General features: G+C 28.4%; 2 protein-coding genes across 10 annotated transcripts in view; one reads left to right on the forward strand and one right to left on the reverse strand.

The window, feature by feature from the left end:
• Window positions 1–21,422, forward strand: part of LOC100168228 (protein FAM135A) — a 27,808-nt gene extending 6,386 nt beyond the window's left edge. Inside the window, exons 2-19 of one of the 6 annotated variants that reach the window (XM_016807872.2) lie at window positions 5,016–5,481; window positions 6,229–6,374; window positions 8,128–8,210; window positions 11,399–11,553; window positions 11,629–11,852; window positions 11,944–11,973; window positions 12,046–12,142; window positions 12,238–12,477; window positions 12,587–12,739; window positions 16,155–16,407; window positions 16,486–16,635; window positions 16,760–17,464; window positions 17,528–17,918; window positions 17,983–18,150; window positions 18,209–18,410; window positions 18,473–18,728; window positions 19,494–19,721; window positions 19,810–21,422. In XM_016807872.2, the coding sequence (XP_016663361.1) occupies window positions 6,298–6,374; window positions 8,128–8,210; window positions 11,399–11,553; window positions 11,629–11,852; window positions 11,944–11,973; window positions 12,046–12,142; window positions 12,238–12,477; window positions 12,587–12,739; window positions 16,155–16,407; window positions 16,486–16,635; window positions 16,760–17,464; window positions 17,528–17,918; window positions 17,983–18,150; window positions 18,209–18,410; window positions 18,473–18,728; window positions 19,494–19,721; window positions 19,810–20,015 (3,618 nt within the window). In that variant the 5' untranslated portion in view covers window positions 5,016–5,481; window positions 6,229–6,297 and the 3' untranslated portion in view covers window positions 20,016–21,422. The remainder of the gene's footprint in view (window positions 1–5,015; window positions 5,482–6,228; window positions 6,375–8,127; window positions 8,211–11,398; window positions 11,554–11,628; window positions 11,853–11,943; window positions 11,974–12,045; window positions 12,143–12,237; window positions 12,478–12,586; window positions 12,740–16,154; window positions 16,408–16,485; window positions 16,636–16,759; window positions 17,465–17,527; window positions 17,919–17,982; window positions 18,151–18,208; window positions 18,411–18,472; window positions 18,729–19,493; window positions 19,722–19,809) is intronic. The other 5 variants (XM_008189073.3, XM_016807871.2, XM_016807873.2 and 2 more) reach the window with 5 other exon arrangements.
• An 851-nt stretch (window positions 21,423–22,273) lies between these two features.
• The window catches only part of LOC100166189 (PAX-interacting protein 1), a 16,108-nt gene continuing 15,535 nt past the window's right edge, over window positions 22,274–22,846 (reverse strand). For all 4 annotated transcript variants that reach the window (XM_029489757.1, XM_016807876.2, XM_008189074.3 and 1 more), the window contains one exon: window positions 22,274–22,674. In XM_029489757.1, coding sequence (XP_029345617.1) covers window positions 22,583–22,674 — 92 coding nt within the window. In that variant the 3' untranslated portion in view covers window positions 22,274–22,582. The remainder of the gene's footprint in view (window positions 22,675–22,846) is intronic.

Below are 22,846 nucleotides of genomic sequence, written 5' to 3' on the forward strand. Positions count from 1 at the left end.
AAACTAGCAGCTTAGTCTTTTTTCTTTTATGGCCTACAAATGGTGACACGAATCGTGAAAATATTGTTACAAAAACAGTGAATTACGAGTCAAAAAGGTTAAACATTACTAGTCAAAACAATAGATAGGATGAAAAATATTTTTATATTAAAAAATGTAAAATTACTAGGTATTCATTAGGTTTATCGTTGACAAAATACTTTAAATCCACTCCAAATTTTAATAAAAATTATTTTGGGCATTAGTTTGGTCCGTCCAAGTAAAAAAAAAATAGTTGGGGTACGCAAAAAAAAATAAAAATAGTAGAGGAGCTCCGTCCCCCTGCGCCCCCCCCCCCCATTTCGAGCACTGGGTATATTATAGTCTGACAGACCACAGACCGTATTTGCTCAGAATCGTTTTTCCTATAGAATAGTTGTATATCATTGAATTCAAATTTATCACATCCATTAGGTACAGTGACCTACTATAGACACCCAATTTATAGTAGAGCGGTACCCACATACCCTTATTTTGTTTTATTACAGTCGATTCCGATTTATTGGGACACATCGGTTGCATGTTATTTTGTCCCAATAAAGCGGTTGTCCCAATAATCCGAAATGAAAAAAAAAAAAATTATAGAAAAACTGATTTTTTATGTTTTTATTATTACAAATACATATGTATTACAACAACACAACTATATAGAAATCATTTAACTATACAAAAAGAAAACATATTATATGTTACATACTATATTATAATCTTTTTTTTTTCTGTTTTGAACCTACGGCGCCGCGGGCATTGCTTGCACATTACTTCCGCGACGCCGCCATCGTTTATTTGACATCAAAACAAATAATTTTACATACGTGGGGGAGTAGCCGGGAAATCCCTATGTATTATAACCTAAATATTTATAAAAGTACATAATATGTATATTGTATATATATTTTATTTTTTTATTATTTTATCTTATTTAAAAAAATTATGAATATTACTTTGTTTTTTACTTATTATTGTTTGTTGACGAATGTAGTCCGAACAAGTATCCAAAGCACTTATCGGGCTTCCCTCATTTCCTTGTTAAAGAAAAAATAATCTCAATGTTTCCATAGATTTCTTTTCCTTCTGTAGTATTACGCGAGTCAGTCGCGATTGTCGGACTATTGATCTATTAATATTTACTATTATACTCGATAAAAATGTCCCAATTATCCGGATTCACAGCCCAGATAAGCGGCGTAATTTTACATTTCAAGTATACATTTTTGTTTTCGTAATTGTAGAATTGTCCCGATTAAGCGGTTGTCCTTATTAACGGGTGTCTCTATTAAACGGAATCTACTGTATTTATGTATTATTAAATGGTAGTTTGTATATTTAAAATATTCGAGTACCTACATACGTATTATATATATTATATTTATGATAACTAATATTTAATAAGTAATTCAACCAAATAAATCATGTACAAATAAAAATGCAATGAGCAACATTGCAACAATATTTATGAAAATTACACATCAAAATAATGTACCTCCAATATATGGAAAGTAAAAATATAAAATATAAAATGTTGACACCAGTTTGAACTGTTTGAAGTGGCGATCGGTCAAAATATCCAAATTTGAAAATCTAGAAAAACATTTTTATAAATAAACATAAACATTTTAAAATATCCTTAATTATTATACGTACCTATTCAAATAATATTGGTTGAAATGAAAATAATTCAATTACACCGATTATAAGATAGCGTTTTATTTTCTAGCAAATTAACTCAAATATTAAATTTTAAAATTAGCTCGTATAAAATCAAAATGAATTCAACTTAGTACCTACGCGGGCTATACGCTGTATTAGTAATAACTAATACCTAGTAAATAAATTACTTCAATAAATAGCAATAATATCACATAATATATTTCATGAACATTAGTCGTTATAGTCAAATAGTATATTATTATTATTATAATATATTGTTATTTATTTTATTTTTTTATCATAACTTTCAACACAAATTAAAACTTCAACTCAAGGGCGAAAAGGGGAGGGGAGATTTTAGCCTAAGATAATACAAAAGTACCGGCCCACTTACTAATTTACTAAATATTAATTTTTAGCCTAATGGCCTAATGTATTATAAGAGGATGTGAGCGCACTTTTCGTTTTCTCTCTCTGGTTCACGCGCAACATAGACAAAACGCATTTACGCAAAGTAATCTTTTCTATGCGTTTAAGTAATCTTAGAGTAAAGTAACTTATTACAAAAAAGATGGAGAATAATATTTTTGAGGGAACGACATATCGATTTTATATTTTATTATTATTTGACTTAGTATTCGACTTTCAAAAAAAACAAAAAATGCTGTAAATTTAAATGATGTTTAAATTGTTTTGAGACAATATTTAGACAAATCGATATGTCATTCCCTCAAAAATATTATTCTCTATCTTTTTTGTAATGGGTGTTCTTACACTAAGATTACTTAAACGCATAAAAAAAAATGATTTTGCGTAAATGTGTTTTGTCTATGTTGCGTGTGAGCTAGAGAGAGAAAGCAAAAAGTGCGCTGACAGCCTCTGAAGTCCCATATAGATACAAGCTTTAATTACCTTATGTTTACAATAGTTTGAATAGTTTACACATTGACAACAGTCTAAGTACCTATATATAAGACAATACAAGTGAATAATTTGAATTATTAATCCATTAGCGCCGGGATTTTTTTACTTACAATTTTAACCAACATTTTGTTGAAAACATAATGTTATATCTTAAAAATTATTGTAAAAAATCTATGCTGCCATATGGCAACGCACGGCGTTAATGGGTTAATGTTACAATAATTTTATATTTAATTATAAATTTTATTCAATAATAGCTAGTGTGCTTTTAGACTTGAGTATTTGAATAATTTCATCATTATATATTTCATATAGAACATCCTTTTCTATTACCATCATGAGCTGAAGACTAAAAGTTAATATTTGAGCTAATTTTTATTAAAAATTTAGTATTATACTTTTTTTTATTATTATTTAAAAATACGCCCCAACTACCGGGGTTATTGGCGTTTCAGAAATACATATTTCATTTATTTAATTTTTACATAAGAATAAGGTACACATGTGTATAAGATAATAAATATGATACAATAAGTTTTAAGATAATATGAATTGTATGTGATATATCTAAGTATTTATGTTATATTTTTTGAAGAAGGTTCGTCTCTTTGAGAAGTTCTAGTATTAAAGATGTTCTCTCCGTGTTTGACGCTAGTATTTCACAAAGATTGTTGGGGAGCATCAGTTTGTCTCTGGCGTCTTTTGTGAAGAGGCATTCAGTTAATACCTAGGTGTTTAACAGTAGTCGCGGTGTTGCATGAGGTGCATATACGTTGTTCCTTTTTGCTCGTTAAATGTTCATGAGTGTATAATGTGTGGTAAATTCGTAGTCTGTTGAGTATGATTTGATGTCTGCGTGGGAGTGTCGCGTCGTGCATCCAAGGGAGGGTGGATGATTTAATTTCTCTTAGTTTGTTATTTTGTACTAATCTCCATTCTTGATGGCATATTTGGTTTAGATTAGTGTTTATTTGGTGTTTTATATCGAAGTGGGTTGTTATATTCTAGAAATCAGTTGGTTCTTTGGTTGCCCTTTTGGCTATCTCGTCTGCAATTTAATTTCCAGGTATATTGTTGTGTTCAGGTATACCCATAGGAATCTGATGTCTTCTTTGGTTCTAAATAGAATGTTCAATATTTGGGTGCATATAGGGTTGTTTTTTTTTTGGGATTTTCTAAGATTTTGAGAGCGCTGAGAGAGTCGGTGTATTTGGTTGTGCATTGAATATCCGAGGAGGCAGCCAATTCTGTGGCTTTTAAAAGAGCTAGATGTGTACGGTCGTACGGAGTATATAATATATATATATTGTTTAAAACATTTTATGTTATGACCCATGATTGCAATTTATTTTTGGTAAAATACTAAAACTTAGGCCGTAGATATTATACTAATATATGAAAAAGGTGAGTAAGTGGGTGACTACTCTGCTGTAGGTTCAGTAGGCGTCGAATGGGTCACTATAATGACTAGTGGATGTGTTAAATTTGAATTCAATGATACATCATTCTATACGAAAAACGATTCTGAGCGGGAATGTTCATTATCAAGTATACATTTCATAAATCGTAATATGTTTTTTGATATTAAAGTAACTTATTTTACTGTTATAGTACGGTGGGTTGATTTCGTCTTTGTCAAAATCATTGCGCATTTACATAATTTAAGTGATTTGATATAATATATCAAATTTGAAGTATTCACCGCATCACTCAGAATCTAAAAATTATTAATACTTTTAGGAAATTGAGTTACATTAATGTAAATTCTAAATTTAGAATTGTGTTTCAGAACCACAATCTGCAATTATTGGTATAAATGTATATTATTGCTTTTTGATAAACAATAAAGTTACAATAATACGTATTATTACTAACGTACAACTACCCACTCAGTTTTGATTGTTTTGAGGTAATAAAACGATTGTACAATCTAGTCTTAAAATCTGATTTTTATATTATTTAATTATATTTAAAAATCATGCTTAAAAAAGTAATGTGCTTGACTCTCCTAGTCTTAAGATTAAACTATTACCTACAATGTTTAAATACTTAAAACTAAATACGTAAAAGAAACATGAAGTTGATCAACTTTTTAATTTTTTGTAACCTGCAGTAGGCTGTAAGTATAGTGGAATCCGATATAGGTAGGTATACTACATATTATAATATACAAGTAGATAGTTATATAAAACGTAAAGTTATAATTTATAGGCGATCAACCGAATAATTTTGTATGTATAGTTAAGATTATTTTCATTATCATCTATACTAACCTGCTCGTAATAATATTATTATGAGATGAGCTTATGTAATAGGATATTAAAATATATGAAAAATTGCTAATTCTACACGGTTAAAAAGGTATATGGGGTGTGTACCGAACTGACCTTTTTTTTTTATAGGTTTGCTCTTTATAAACCAGCAGACACAAGCTATCGCCTGCGTGTGCGTGTTGTCAGGGTAACACCCGTAAAGTCGCTTTTAGTGATCAAAGCGCCGTCTAGCGGCCGTCTCTGAATACCAACAAGCTTTGCATTAGAGTCCAATCGGTGGTCTGGCCGGGATAAATATGGGTCAAACGCACGTTCTACAAAAAGTTCCGGATAAAAAGTGAATGACTTATATAATAATTATACATATACCAAACACTTATATAATAATTAAAAAATATACATTTAATGATCGATATTTTTGTATTACTATTAAAGTACTCAAGTGTGCCATTTGTGAATTATAACAATAGTCATTTTTATTATCTTTGTCTTCAAGTGCAGTGATTGTAAAATACGTGAACTATCAAAGGTAGTAACAAAATTCAATGCATCAACATATTACGCGTAATATCTATCCTGAGGATAACAACTGCGAGTATGCTTATTGGTTTCCTCTGACCTATATATTTAAACTAAAATATAATAGCAGTTATAACGATTGATTTGTTGAATTCGAATAATTAGTTGCATAAATATGATCTAAATGTTCAAAAATCAAATTATTAATTATGTAACATTTATCCATAAATTAACTGGATACCTACTATATAATACAACGTTTTATTATAATCCATAACAATACTTTTATTTTTATGTCGATCCAATTTAACTTACATTTTTCTTATTTATTTATAGCTAAATAATTTGTATAACATGATTTTTTATATGTTTGTATTTAAAAAAAAATAATTAAGATTCATATTGTGTTTGTAAAATAATAATTATTCAAAACTGATACTTTGTATGGAGAAGTATATTAAGCGAATTTGTGATTTAATTTTAAACTATCATCCCACAATAAATATGTTTCATTTTTTTTAACACCTGCTATTGCTATAACTATTAATAAAATATAATTAATATAAATAATAATTCTTACGACCAATAATCAAAAAATGAGTAATTAATAATTATTAATTAGTATATTTTAATATAATAGTTTTTATTATTTTTCACATACCAATATTTTGAAATTTTAATTAAAATTGGTTTTGTATAAAGAGCGTAATTTTTCAGTTAAATAATTATCGACGTTTTAGATTTGCTGTAAAAATAATTTTCATAAGGAGCATTTTAATTAAATCACATTTTAAAACACTGCTATAAATATATGTTTTTCTAGTAGAACACTAAGAATTAATATATTTTGTGACGATGAAATGAGTCCGAAGATAGAACTAATGTTGATATTATGAGTGAACTTCAAGCAACTGTAGAATTTTCTGTCGAGTACTGCAAGTTTTATAACATAGATCTATTCCAAAGAGGGTAAGTTATACTGCTTATTTATGTATGAAATAAAATAATAAAATATAAATAATATGTTTTAATAGGATTTGTAGTTGGGTATTATTCTAACAGTACTTTGAAATTTTCTCGTGATATGAATAACGAATGGTTGTGTAATGAATATAGTTGTGCAGCAAAAAATAAGTCGATATGATATTTAAATGTAGTCTGAATACTGAATAGAGTGTATAGCATAATATGAAAAAAGTAATATTGAATTCAATACCACGAGCTTAGATTCTACCTATATAGTAATCTATACTGTGTTCTCTATAGTTATGACTTATGTTCAAGGTGTAGATTATTGTATGGGTACTACACATATATATTACATATAAATAAATATCATATAATATACACAGATGACTCCAAAAGACACTGTAAACAAACCTATCCTAACCTAAAAAGTAGGCATTTATATACTACTACACTGCAAGTAGGCATATCTATATGAATTAAAACGAACTCATTACAGTTTATTATTATACCCTTACGGTTAGGTTAGGTTAGGTACAAAGGACAACTAATCTTACAGTTTATTGATGTTTTCATACAGTTATGAAAATACAGTGCTTCAACGTATAATTTTTAATCAAGTTTATATATTTAATACAAATCAAAATAATTAAATTATTTTAAACTTGGGGGTTCTCCCCTTGCTCGCAACGCTCGCTAAACCTTTATATTTTTCCACCTCTAAAATTACTTTTACATTTCAATACGCATAAAGTCATAACTCTGTATTTTATCTGCGCTTCCCGACTGCGCTTATTTTTCTCTATAATTGTAATGCTACGTTTCTCATAGATAATATTCTTTATTTTGTTCTATTTTATATACCTGCCTAGTTTATAATTCTCGTCAGAATGAATCAATCGTTTATTATCCACTGTAAAATATAAATTCTATCCAATCTATATACATATTATATACAATTTAGAAAACAAATTTATCTAGGAACTAGGATACTGACATTCACTGTGTATGAATAAGAATATCATATGTATTAAGCCGGGTTGACATGCTGACGATACTGATGATCACGATGACTTTCATGATGGCTATTCTTGTACGCTTGTATTATCATGTACGCAGGTCTCAAGATAATAAGATAGGTATAGAAGCATTCGCAATAGTTTGAATAGTTTTATAGTTAGGTAGGTACTATATCAGCCTGTTCAGTATTCACACACGACAATTCGATGTGGGTTTCACGCGGTAACAACTATCATCGTGTGTAGACCCGATTTAAAACAATGGATTTGAAAATATTTTTTTAATGTTTTTAGGTTGCTACTGCAATTATAATACACTGAATAATATTTTTTAAAATTAATGTATGTGATAAAGAGAAATGTATAAACATTGAAATATTCAGATATGAATAGGTATAACTATATATAAATTAAAATTACTTATATTTCAATACTAATAATCTAAAATCTCAATCAACATGTATACATTTACCTAACTACTAAATACTATTGATTGGTGCTATCAGTTATAAGTTAAACACAACGTTAAATAATATAACAAAAACTAAAGTTCCAGACTTGGTATGCCAGCAACACTATATTTATTTACTCTTTTCCTTACCTACGTTGTGCCAAGTTTAAAATTAGCCTTGTAAGGTCAATGGCAGCTAGCAGATGTAAACATATTATCACCACGCTGCACGTGTAACACAATTGATTTTATAAATTATCTTACGTTAGATATTTGTATTTTATAGATTATATCGTATTCGAACTGAACTCAAAGTTTCTCCTAAACTCTCTGTTCAAGTGGAAGTCAGCTTAAAAAAACATCAACAAAGTAAGTATATGCAGGTTTAAAATAATATTGGATATATCCGTATAGGTACACTTTTCGTTTTACTTCACTCGCCGCCATAACGCAAGATGTATACATTATTATAACTTATAAGCCATTAGGTATACATTGGAAAGTAATGACAAATGATTGCGATGAAAAAAACAATTATGTGTAGAACTCAGTTCGCTACCTATATACATACGCCTAACTGTTATCATCAGCCCTATATTTATATATTTACGATTGCTGATAGATTTATACAACATTTCTGATAGTTTTTACTTTTTAATTTTTATGTTTGAATAAATTATATAATTGTAGGTACCTATATATATATATTAAAAACAATGAGAAATTCGCTACATTTTTATGAAGGGTTAAGGCCAAGGAATTAAGTTATTTTTAATATTTTTCAACTGCTATTGTAACAATATGACAGGAGCCTTGTATTCAACTTTCACGCATTTTTACCCAACAAATAAAATTGCATAGACATTTTCTATAAAGAAAAAAAAATTAAACAAAATTGAAATTTGAAATTGTCTGTAAACAGCTCAAAACAAGTCAAAATATTTTGAAAATTGTATGGTGTATAGAAAATGAGAATTTAAACATATAGTTAATTTTTATGTTTCCACAATAATTTATTTTTAAATTACAACAAAATAACAAAATCGCTACCTGATAAATCATTAATCAAGTGAATATCCAATGTTGTAAGAATTTAGAATATTATGAACTTTAAACGCTCAAAAAAATTTAATTTCACCTTCCGGTAGAGATTTTTTTGTTGACAAAGGTAGGCAAACTTATAAGAAAATCTTGTTTTAAATTTTAGATTCTGAGCGGAGCGAGGAAGCTAGTGGTTTTACAATGGTGTTTATTATTTTTTTTTTTTATCCTGTATACAAAATTTCTACCAGAAGAAGTGTTTTGATTTCCACATATAGTACCTTATCTTTTAGCAAATTGGATCAAGATGGTACTTTAGAGAGGTCGATTTTCTCAATAGTTATTTAATGCCACAGGAAAAACTACCGACAAATCACAAAAACCGTTAAAAATTGGATTTTAATTTCTAATGCTTGGTTTACCGCCAGAGCAGGGAATAAAAAATAATAATAATATTATAATATTAATTCAACTAACAGGCTATAATAATTAATAATAACAATATAAGAAATCCAGACTGACAAACCGTTTCCGCTCAGAATCGTTTTTCTTATACAATGATATTAGATCATTGAATTCAAGTTTAATACAATCCATTATACATTGACCCACTTGTAACCTATACCATACAGCAGAGCGACATCCACTTATTTTTTTGTTTTATCCTGTATATAAAATTTCTACCAGAATGAGTGCTTCAATTTCAACATATAGTATCTTATCAATTAGAAAATTGGATCAAAACTTTAGAGAGGTCATTTTTTGATTTTCTCAATAGTTATTTAATGCCACAGAAAAAAACTACCGACAAATTACGAAAACCGCTTAAAATGGGGTTTAATTTCTAATGCTTTGTTTATCGCCAGAGCAACGAATAAAAAATAATAATATTATATAACAGACTATATAACTTCAAACTACTAACAGACTATAATAATTAATAATAACAATATGAAACAAGTGGGTGAGTGGATGTCGCTCTGCTGTACAGTACCTAGGTTACAAGTGGGTCAATGTATATAAAGGATTGTATTAAATTTGAATTCAATGATATAATATCATTGTATAAGAAAAACGATTCTGAACAGAGACGGCTTGTCAGTCTGGATATTGTTATTATTTATTATAGCCTTTAAGTTGAATTAATATTATAATTTTTTATTCGTTGCTACAGTGATAAAAAAATCGTAAGAAATTATAATTCCATTTTTAACGGTTTTTCGTAATTTGTCAGTGGTTTTTCCTGTGGCATTAAATAACTATTGAGAAAATCGAAAAATGACCTCTCTAAAGTACCTACCATCTTGATCCAATTTGCTAAAAGATAAGGTACTATATGTTGAAAACGAAGCACTCCTTCATGTAGATATTTTGTATACAGGATATATATAAAAAAAAAAATAAGCACCATTGTAAAACTACTAGCTTACTCACTCCACTCAGAATCTAATATCCAGGCTGACAAACCGTATCCACTCAGAATCGTTTTTCTTATACAATGATATTGTATCATTGAATTCAAGATTAATACCAGAGCGACATCCACTAACCTGTTTTTTTTAAACCTTAGATTTAAAAAGGAAATTTTTTATGAATTTCTAACTCAAAATAATTTGCACATTTTCGTGATTTTTACGAGTTTTGTCAACATTTGAACTTTAAATGCTACTAAAAAAAAATTGTGACTATGGATTTTTAATATTTTTCAAATTTCATTGTAACAACATATTAAGAGCCTTCTATTAAATTTTCAAACTTTTTTATTCAACAAATACAATTTTATTGACATTCATAGAAAAAAACCTAAACAAATTGGAAACTGAAAATATCTTTAAACAGGTCAAAACAAGACAAAATATTTTGAAAGTTTTATAGTGAATTGAAAATGCTAATATAAACAACTAGTGAAAATTTCATTTATCTACAGTGATTTGTTTTATAGCTACACCAAAAACTAAAATCGGATTTTGTCGAAAACCGATTTTGCGTAAACATTTCCGTTTTGCCTTACTTTTTTCTTTGTTTTTCTTGGTGCTTTTGAAAATTAGTGGTAATTTTAAATTTTAACCTACCCAATGCACCAACTAGATTTTCTTTCCCAATCTAAAAATCTTGAAAATTGAAGCATTATATCGACTTCTTATCGCGTACACAGGCACAAAAAAAAAACACTGATTATTGTTAGCACACAACAGCAAAATGAAAATAAATTCAAAATTAAACTTTTAAACAACATGTATATTTTGTAACGAACCTATGCTACCAATACCTTTCCAATACAATATATTTTAAGAAACTAAACTAAAAAAGATTTCTGAGGTTTTGTATTATTTAGTAGGTAGTAAACATATTTATCAAAGCTAAAAATAATATCTAACATATATAAATATATAATGCTAATTGCAAAATGCCAAATATAAATTATAATAATACATTAATAGGTAGGTGGTACCTACCTATAGGTATATTAATATTGGGTGTACAATATTTATAATCTATACTTTTAACTTTTACAGGACAAGATAATCAAAAATCACCCCAATTATACTATGTTGAAAATGGAGAAGACCTTGGGGTCAGTAAGACGTTTCGAATACTATATCGACATGAAGAAATTATGCTCGACGATATAATATTATTTAAAGCACATGTGCTTGTAGACAGTCAAAAAGTAAATTAATTTTCAACAATTATTTTTAAATATTCTTAAATCAATTTTTTTAATATATATATTATATTTATATAGCTACAGGATAGTCTTGAAAGAGCTGGATTTATTTTAAATGTCGAGTTATGGTTTGGAGAAAATGGCTCTATGTGCTGCGTCTCCAGCAGAACTCTTCAACTGCATGTCTGTCCAGCGAGAGGATTACATTACCACTTACCAGTATTATTTGACTACTTTCATTTATCAGCTGTAACTTTGACCATACACGCGAGTCTAGTCGCTTTACATCAACCCTATATTAAGTAAAGTTCATTATTCATTATAAAATAAAGTATTTGCCTATTTACGTTTTTAAAAAACTACCTATAACACACATTATTTTGTTACTTTTAGAAAAAGTATACTGAATTATATGCAAAGTTGGTAAGTAATTGTTATTTATTAAAAAGTCTTGTTATTCGATGAAATTATTTTATTATTTTTAAATTTTAATAGTGCTCCTAGAACTGGTAAAACATGGTTAACAAATAATACAAATCGATTTAATTTTCGGCCATCACATTCCATAGAATCGGTATTTTTTGGCAACGCGGTAATTAAAAATATAACAGCATTTTGTTGTACTTATATAACAGGAAAACTTTTAACTTTAATGATGTTAGTATTAATTTTTATTTATGTGTATAGAATGGCCAAAACGGGACCACTAAATGTGTCGGAAGCTCAGGGAACAGTAACAATAACAATCATGTCAGTCGTATGCTCAATGCTCGACTTATTCATCGTGAAGTTTGTTCATTGTTATCGGAAGCTTTCGACAATCTTCATTCCACAATTGCTCAATATAATAGAATAATGCCAGTATGGCAACAAGTTGAAACACCTGCCGGCCTTAAAACTGCTGTTACAATTCCTCAGACAAACAAAGTACCTATTTCTTGTATCATGATAATTATATGTGATCAATTAATGATCTAAAATTGTAACAAAATATGTCATATTAATTTAATAATAAAAAAAATATATTCTTGTTTAGATCCTAGATGAAGATGAATTTCTAGCCTTAGCAAATAGTAGTATAGCTCAGTTATGTGCTCAAAACATATTGCTATGGCATCATTTTTTAGATAATTTTACAAAAAAACAAGCCATAAATCAGCATCTTTCCAAAAAACACCATCAACTTCGCGTAAGCAAATATGAAATATTATTTCCTTTAATGATTTTTGTCTATGTAGGATACATGTATCAGGGACTGGGACCTATTGATAATTTTTACGGTTCCTGTTCCTGTTCGGTTCCCAGAAAAACTAAAATTTCGGTTCCCAAAAACATTGAAATTAAGGTTTCGGTTTCTTTTCGGTTCTTAAAAAATAAAAATGTATTACCTGTTTTGATTTTATACTTATGTAAAAAAATTTGTAAAGTAAAACTATCGGTTCCGGTAAGGTTCCGGTTTTCAAATTAATTTAAATAAGGGTTCCGGTATTAAAATTAATTTAAATAAGGGTTTTGGTGAGGTTTCGGTTCCGAATATTCAAAGGGTTGCGGTTCCAAAACCGGTTCTTTTCGGTAAGGTTCTAGTCCCTGTAATGACACTTTAAACCACAAAATATTATCAATTAATATTTCCTCTCCGCTATTATATCAACAACAGCAATTTTTAAAATATCATAACAAGATTGTTAATTTTTCTGGAGGCTGTTTTTGATATTTGATTATTGTTATTATTATTATTATTTATTAGTATTAGTATTACTGAATGAGTAATTTTTCTAGGTACCTTCATATTAATATGCATTATACAATATCAATGAGCTAAATAGCAATCTAGTCTATAGCTCCTATCAGCAAAATTGAATAACAAATGTTGTTTAATGTTCAACGAATTTGATATAATATTAATATAATTTATATACCACAGAAATTAATTGGCCAAAAAGAAAAAGAAATTTAAAATTTATAATTTAACTATAAAATAGTAATAGTACATCAGTACCTAACCTATATAAACTGTATAGTGAGACAAAGTGTAGGTACCTATGAAATATAATATCTATAGGTATACGTTTTATTATTTAACATCATAATTCGGTAGGTAATCCGTGGATAGGTAGTTGATTATTGTTACATTTAAACAACCTACAGGTTATTATTTATTTAACTGAAAGATATATAACACATAAACATAACTAGTCACTAGGTAAATTGAATTTGGGGCTCGAATCTAATCTAAAATTATTTTTGCATACAAAATTGTTATGAAATTTAAAACAGATAACTAAATTGCTAAACAATAGATTTAATGAATCTATTGAATACATGAACTTAAATGCAATTAAGGTGCCTGGTACTAGTTTTTCAAATTTACCGAGTTTTTATACAATTTGAAAATAATGTTTTATATTTTAGTTTCCATCTTAACAAATTATAATACTTTAAACTTTTCCACTAATCTACAGCCCGATACATATTTAAGGGGGGTACGGTGGGACGTGTGTTATATATAATATAGGTATAAATATATGACTTCACAGGAAAAAATATCAGGCCTTGTGGAATTGCTGGGTTTTGATAACTGTTTATTTATCTGAAAGAAGGAAACTATTCCTACAGGCCACATTGAACTCCATTATTTTATTTTATTTCAAATAATTTATGAATAAAAGTTTAAAATTGACTTATTTTTTAAACATATTATAAAGTTTGAGATTAAAATATTGAAAAACGGAGTTAAATGTGGCCTGTAGAATATTAACTATGTAAGTGAAAAAAAAATTATAAAATCCCCCCTCCCCGATTTCCACAATAACGAAAAATTTTTCTTCAGTCTGGACGGATTTTAAGAAAGTCAATTACCACGAACCCAGCCCAATAAATTACGTCATGCGGCTTTTTTCAATATTCCTCATAACTAGAGCGCAGATTTTTATGCTCTAAAAAGTATCGAAATGTATGCCAAATAATATGCAGTAGAAATCATGCAAATATTCATTTATTTAAAATGTAGGGAATTTTCTGAACAACTTAATGTATTTACGACGTAATTGAGTGGTATGTCGATAACCGACTGACACAGCGAGAGCGATTAAGTTTACGTCTTAATCGATTATTTATCTTATCTTTATATAAATTATTATTTAGTACCAATAAAATTTAGTTTTAATTTTTCTACTTGACAATATATTATTTTATACATTTTTTTAAATTTTCATTTCAATATGCAATACATTTTGAATTTTTCCAAAATATGCAAAAATATGCAATAACATTTAAATATACAGAAATATGCAAAAAAAAAATAGTTTCAAATTATGATGATTCGTGGAGATAACTGACAAAAATCTAAAAATATTAAAAGGAAAAAAATATACAATTTTATTGCATAGAAATCCGCGCTATACTCATAACTCATTGAATAATGTGAGTAGAAACTTTAAGCCATGCCATTATTCTTACATACATATTATAATAGGTACCATAGGTACCATAGGTTATAATACCATACCTAACTTAAAGTCTGTAGTGGATAAATCTAGAGAATTCTATACTTGATTTATAAATAATTATAATTTGTAATATTAACTACAAGAGTACTAACTATTAAGTATTTACTATGTAGTTATTTCTTATTAGTTATTAATATTATTTTATTTTTACCAACTCACTAGTTTTAAAAATATAAAAACTATTAAATAGTTATTGTAATATAATTTATAAACCTATCAGCCAGTTACTATACCTAATACCTTATTAATTATTACAAATATAAATTGACAATAAGTATACAATTTTTAACATTTAAAAATAGAGGTGATTTATTTTCGAGGAAATACACTCTCCCGCATAAATAACAATTTGATATGTATCTACGTTATTTTTAGAACAAATATTGAAATATCCGTATATTTTTAATAGTTTAATTTTAAATTTTAATACAATACCTAATACATTGACAACCGTATTGGCAAATGTGAAATGACAACGACAGGTTTCTTTATCTATTTTTTAAAATGGTTTTTTATTTACATAGATTATTTTAATTTTTAAGCATAAATACAATTTTTTAATTTTTTACAAATTCAGTTTATTTTTAATTTTCCGAAAACTTCGGTTTTTTTCGGAAATGTATTATTTTAATATTCTCCAATTTTTCCACGTTTTCCGAGGCTCTAGGAAAAAAACAGTTTTTTCCGAAATTTTCCCGAATTTTTATCCCTATTATTGCAAATACCTACACAGTGGCGTATTTAGTATTTTTTACAGGGGGCGGTGACAAGAATTTTAGCTTACATATTACGATGTAATAATTATAATATAATAATAGACATGCATTTAAAGAGCCATGGGGGCGGATTTGTCCCCATATCCATCCCCGTAAATACGCCCCTGCATATATGCATACCTACATATAAACATTATAAACTAATAATGTATATCACTCTATTCATAAATAGAAATATACTTAGGAACTATATGATGTGAATGAAAAACAAACATATACGCATTTGATTGATAAAAAAAGAATAACTAATTATGTATGTGGCCATTGGTACCAATACTTGAGATTTTATTTTTATATAAATATATTTGAATTTCAATAGGTAAGGAGATTTTCCGAAGCATTTTTCGTATTAGAAAATCCAAGACAAAGTGCAGCAGGCTGTTATGATGACCATAATAATTATCAACACTATAGATCAGTATCAGAAGCAGCTAGAAGATCTAGATACTTGGCTTCATTACCACCTTTACCAGTTCATTGCTCAGCAACGGATGGCGATCCAATTACTTTACCTGTAATTTTTGAGGATCAGTACACAAAACCTGGAAGTAATACTAGAAGATCGGATGGTGGTAATTAATTAACTTGTATTATTTTTTAATAATTGAAGAGTATATTACCTAATTATTATTATACATTTTTAATTTTAGAATCTTTTATTAACTCTTGTGGCATTCCGCTAAATACACTACGACAAACACTTCTACTTAACCAAGATTGTAGTTGTGGGATCGCAGCTATATTAGAATCTAGAAGATGCAGTCAAATGGCATCAACTGGAAAATTACTTAAAATCAAAGGTAACTTGGTGCTAATACAATTAGGGTTTATAATTCATTGTTAAGCTTTGACTATGAATATGTATAACCAATCAAGCTTAGATAACATAATTTGTAAATTATCATTACTGTTTACACTTTTAAGGTACGGATACTGATCAAAAACCAGAGAATCAGAGTATTAAGACTAGACACAGCAAATCGTTAGACCAGTTGTTAAGATCGACTGTAATGGATACACCTATGTTATCATTACCACTTAGTTTTTCTAGAACTTTCGAAAAAAATAATAATGGCAATCCTACTGAAAGATCAACAATACCTAAGCACTCAAAATATAAACAATTAGATCTTATTCAAAATACTAAAGTTATGACACTACCTCGCCGTCAAAAAGATAATATCAAACCTCCCGAATTTCGAATACAGCCAAATGGTTATGCCTCTTTACCAATACGGAGAAATGATAGACGATTTTATCGACCTATACGTATGACAGAAAAAATAAAGCCAATAGCTGTAAATAAGACTAGATCACCATCGTCGGGCGAGGAATCTCCTATTTCAAAATTGGGGACTAGTGTTAGTGTTCCACTTCAGTTAGAGGCACTGAACACGTCGCCAATAATGGTTAAATATTCAAACAGTACGACTTCAATACCAGATTTAGTAAATGATAAATTAATTTCGACCGTAGCTAATAGTAGTGAGTCAATGCCAGACTTACCGTCAACAGCAGTGACACGATTTTCATCGGTTTCTGATAGTGAAATCACTTCAGAACAAAGTGGATGGGTCTCTAGTCGTCGGTCTTCGATATCTTCATTTTCTGGTCAAATTACTCCAAAAGGTCAGTTTTAATCGGCTTTTTAGTTTATTCAGTAAATGGTTATAATGTTTATTTTATTTTCAGTGGATGATCCGTATGATACAAAACATGATTTGTACATAGGAAGAGAATTACAAAGAAGGTTGTTAAAATTACTTGAAGAGTCACCAAACAGAAAAATGACCTTAACTGAAAAAAAAATAAAATCTTCTAAATTTATTAAACCATCTGGGGCTAATAAGTTAACGACCAATGACCAGACATATGAAGAAGTTCGTTTACCACCGCCCAGACAATTTAGAGATATTCCTCTTCCACCTGAACCTTTTAGGGATACGATTCCTCCACCAGATTCAGTCGACAATTTATTATATCATATGTACGAAACCGTAAAAGAAGCTAGATGGAATGATCAACATCGATTAGCGATGAGACAGAAAAAATTTTCAGAAAGTTCTAAGAAACCTATAGTCAGGTATCAAATTCAAATCAATACTAAGCTTATTTCTAATTTAATCATTTAAATATAAATCTAACAGAACCAAGAAAAGTAGTATGGAACCGGAGTACTACGAAGACGAAACACAGAAAGACATAAAAGCTGACGGCCGTATTCATTCGTATAACAGCGTCGAAGACAATTCAATGTTTCAGAAATATAAGGAACAATTTAAAAAACAAATGAGTTTTACTGGCGTTATTTATAGGTAGGTACTTAAAATTTAATATATATTTTTTGTATATTAATAATATGTGTATTATTAGTGACGCTCATATATTAGCTTCAACATTACCATACTTTCACATCAGCGAAGATTTACGCATGTTTTCACCAGAAGGTGTTCACCTTATAGTATGTGTCCATGGACTGGATGGTAATTCAGCTGATTTACGTTTAGTCAAGACGTACATAAAATTAGGTTTGCCTGGTGCTCATCTGGAGTTTCTCATGTCTGAAAGAAACCAAGTAATTTATTTTAAACAAATCAATTATAATTATTTAATTAAAAACGGGGTTGTGAATTTCAGGGTGATACATTTTCGGACTTTGAACGCATGACTGATCGTTTGGTGAATGAGATTCTTAGTCACATATCCTCGTTCCAACTACCACATTATCCATCTAGGATAAGCTTTGTTGGTCATTCGTTAGGAACGATCATCATTAGAGCAGCAATTGCTCGACCTCAAATGAAACATTTACTACCAAAAATGCATACATTTTTGTCACTTTCAGGTCCTCATTTAGGAACTTTATACAATACTAGTGGATTAGTGAATATGGGTAGGTAACTAATACTAGCCATTAAATTAAATATATATTTTATAACAGCGATTCCCAAAGTGTGTTCCGTGGAACCTAAGGGTTTCGTTTTCCATGAGACAATCTCAAGGGTTCCGCCAGGCGCCAGATGTATGTGAATATTGAGCAAATTATTTTATATTAAAGGTGGGTACTTGAAAAAAAAAAGTTCCCCTAAATAATAGTTACAAGTATAATATTACTATAAAATATTAATTTTATAGGCCTTGGGGTTCCACCTTCCTCCACGAAACAGGAAACTATTTCCAAGGGTGCCTTTGTTGTAAAAGTTTGGGAACCGCTGTTAGGTTTATAATATACATATGTTATATTATGCGATCAATTTATAATACACATAATATAGTTGTCATTCATATAATATGTTTAAGAATACACTGATAAAATTTTAAGGAGTAACTATATTAATTCTGTATTTCTCTACCTACCACAGAAATCAAGTAACGCAAGCCCAAGTTTTGTTGAAATAATGAGTTAGTTCTTTCTTCTATAATCAGTAAATCCTTTTTATGACCTTTTTGAAGGTATTACAACATATTATGTCCAACGTGATGATTAAGAATATTAGTACAAAATAATAATATTATTTAAGTATACAATCGTAAGTTCATTTGCGCCAACAATTTTGTTTTGTCTCTCCTATAAAATTTGCATTTTCTGACTTGTGTTACTTAACTTAGTTATGTGATAGGCACCTACAGTTATTAGAATGATTAATTTTTTTTATAGGTTTATGGTTCATGCAAAAAGTTAAAAAAAGTGGTACTTTACTCCAGCTATCTTTGAAAGACGCTGCAGACATTCGACAAACGTTCCTTTATCAACTAGCTCAAAACTGTCATTTAAGTTATTTTAAGCATGTTTTATTATTTGGTTCATCTCAAGATAGATATGTTCCACCTCATTCAGCAAGAATCGAGCTCTGCAAAGCTGCTATTAAAGATACATCACCTATCGGTAAACATATATCTAATATATTAATAGCAAATAAATAATTGTAAAATGTTGTACGTTAATTACTAATCTGTGTGTTTCGATATTATAGGATTGGCATATCGAGAAATGGTGAACAATATTTTATGTCCAATAATAAACAAACTGGATGTTACGTTTATCCGTTACGATGTACATCATGCATTGCCTAATACCGCAAACTCATTGATAGGAAGAGCAGCTCATATAGCAGTATTAGATTCAGACTTATTCATCGAAAAATTTTTAGTGGTAACTGGGCTTAAATATTTTAGGTAGATGTAACAAATATTTTGTATATAATATTATTTCATCGTTTTTTGGTCTTGCAAACTGATTTGTGACGCAAGCACTCGCAGTATTATTATTGCAACTGGCTTACAATTATCAAGTCGTTTATATTATTAACTACTAAGTTTTAATAATTTTTATGAATTTGCCAAGATGATGCCAAAGTCCAACAAAATATTTATAAAAATAAAATAATAATAATAATGAGCAAAGAAACGTATTTGACATTTTTTTAAGTAATATAGTTACATACATTATCAGGGTTTATATTAATACCTGTATAGGCTATACACATTTATTATACAGTAGAACCTCATTAATCCGGACTAATTGGGGCTCTAGGTTGTCCGAATTAATGAAAGTCCAGATTAAACAAAATAACCAAAAATTATAAATCTATAAATCTTTTATTGCATATTTTACTGGATAACTTAAATGACAATTGGTATTGATAAATATGTTATCGCAATAACCCGAAATTATAGGAAACTTGTAGAACTCGTTTTCATGTTTATTTTAATCTACGGTGAAAACTAGTGTAATTTTCCTACGACCGGTTTATTTACGTATTTTAAAGGCTGTCCGGATTAAGCGAAGTCCGGACTAATGAGGTCCGGAATATAGAGGTTTTACTGTATTATAATATTATAATTAAAACATTTGTATTTTGACTTTCAACTAAATTAATTAATTAAATTTCAATTTAACATAGTTTATAACAAAAAAGGTCTTTGAATTATATTGTCTTTGTAAAGTAAGTAACTAGTATTCATTGATAATATACAACAAATTAAATACAAACTAATAAATTTTAATTTTAAGTCAAAATGTATTACAAAAATATTTGAACATCTTTCAGTTGACTCCACTGAGTCATCCAATGCAATGCAAATTGTTGGTAAATTCATAATATATGCTTTTAATTATTATATTCAAGTGTTTTAAAGTATAAAGATAATCTCAATATCCGACCAAAAATGCACTTAATTGATATGAACAAAATATAATATAATTTAAATTGCTATTTAATACATATAAATATTCAAAATATGTTTATACTCCATTCCAAAAGAGAATAATATACAAGGCAACATCTGGTGGCGCGTATCTTTCTTATAACGACATAGGTAGTGAATAGTTTATGGGTAAAAAAGGCGCAAAATTGGTAAGTTCTCTTTTGGAATAGAGTATAGTATGAATATTTTAATTATTAGTATCTACGGGAGAAAACTATATTATTCCATTTTTATTACATTAAATCTTATAATATGTTAATGCTCAAACTTACATCATTATTATTAAAATAAATAAAATGTTCATTAATTATTAAAACGATAATGTTTAAGAAGTATAAAAACACAAGGGTCAATTAAACTCAACATTAATTAAAATATAAATATTTTAATTAATTATAAACTTTAAAATTACATTGTAAATTGTTTTTATTTTATTATTATAATTTAAGAATTGTTAAGTAATTTTATAAAAACAAAAAATGGAAACACAAACTTCAATATATTGTATATTATGTATATTTCAGTTAAGTTAAATAAAATAACATTATATCAGTTTAGTTACCTAGTTGATATGAATATTTAAAAACATTACCTTGAAATATTACACAGCAATTATATATATATAAATGGAACGTGAAAAATGTACGTTACCTCATCAATTGAGAACGGCTGATCCGATTTGGCTAAATTTTTTTTTCAGATGTTCATAATTACCAGAAGGTTTTTACGTAAGAAAATCTACCAGAAAAGTAGGAAATCTGGATGTAAAAAATATAACAGTGTATTATATATTGGTTGCTATTGGTTAATCGGGCATGTTTGTTGATTTTTATTATTATTTTTTGTGAATAAATATATACAAACGAATGTTTGTGTGTAGATTAGAATTCTGGGAAAAAGACAGGCTAATTTAAAAATGGTCAAATTTGTTTTTTTTATATTCATCTGATATTGGTAAAGTTAAGTTAGGTTACAATATTGTATTAATTGATTATATTAATCCACTAAAGGTGGAATACGACAAACTTGGTATAACATTGATACTTTAGAGTTAAATCATACACTTACGTACAAACAACACAGAGTACACGATCTACCGCAGGTAGATTGCCTACCTGATATTACTGCTGCGAATCAGAATTTTTCTTCCGGGCAACGGAAAAGTCAGGATAAATTTTGAACATCATACACCAAATATTAAAAAACGAATTGAACAAAGTTTGAGGCATATAGAGTTGGTACATTCAAAGTGCACGGGATCAGCTAGTTTATTATAAATCTATGCACACCACATTCAAGTCAAGAGTCAATCATTTATCAATGTTCATTACAATATTATAACTTATAAGTTATAATTACTGTGGCAGCCTTACTGTACAATTATATTGTGATTATGGCACATATTTGTGTAGTTTTAAGATAAAATAACAATACAGACTAGAACAAAATATGTATTATTCTCAAATATTCTCAACTTTAATGGATTTAAAAAAATGTTTATTACACAAATATTAAGTATACACAATCAAAATATTATAATTAGTTTTGAGCAGGTACATTCAGTAAAAACTTTTGTAGTTGGACTTTTTGCGCCAGGACTGAACATGTTATAAATTCCGGTAAATAAACAACTAAAAAAAAGTATTTTAATTCATAAATGTTCACAAAAGATTAAGAGGACGTGATACCCGCATGTGTTGTCTCCGTCTTACAAGTGCATAACATAGCAAATTTTACGCTCAGCAGAACACGTGTAGCTACGTTAATTTAAAAATTAGAGTGAGTTGACCTCTTATAAAATCT

This window comes from Acyrthosiphon pisum, chromosome A2 (assembly GCF_005508785.2).
Source record: "Acyrthosiphon pisum isolate AL4f chromosome A2, pea_aphid_22Mar2018_4r6ur, whole genome shotgun sequence".
Lineage (NCBI taxonomy): Eukaryota > Metazoa > Arthropoda > Insecta > Hemiptera > Aphididae > Acyrthosiphon > Acyrthosiphon pisum.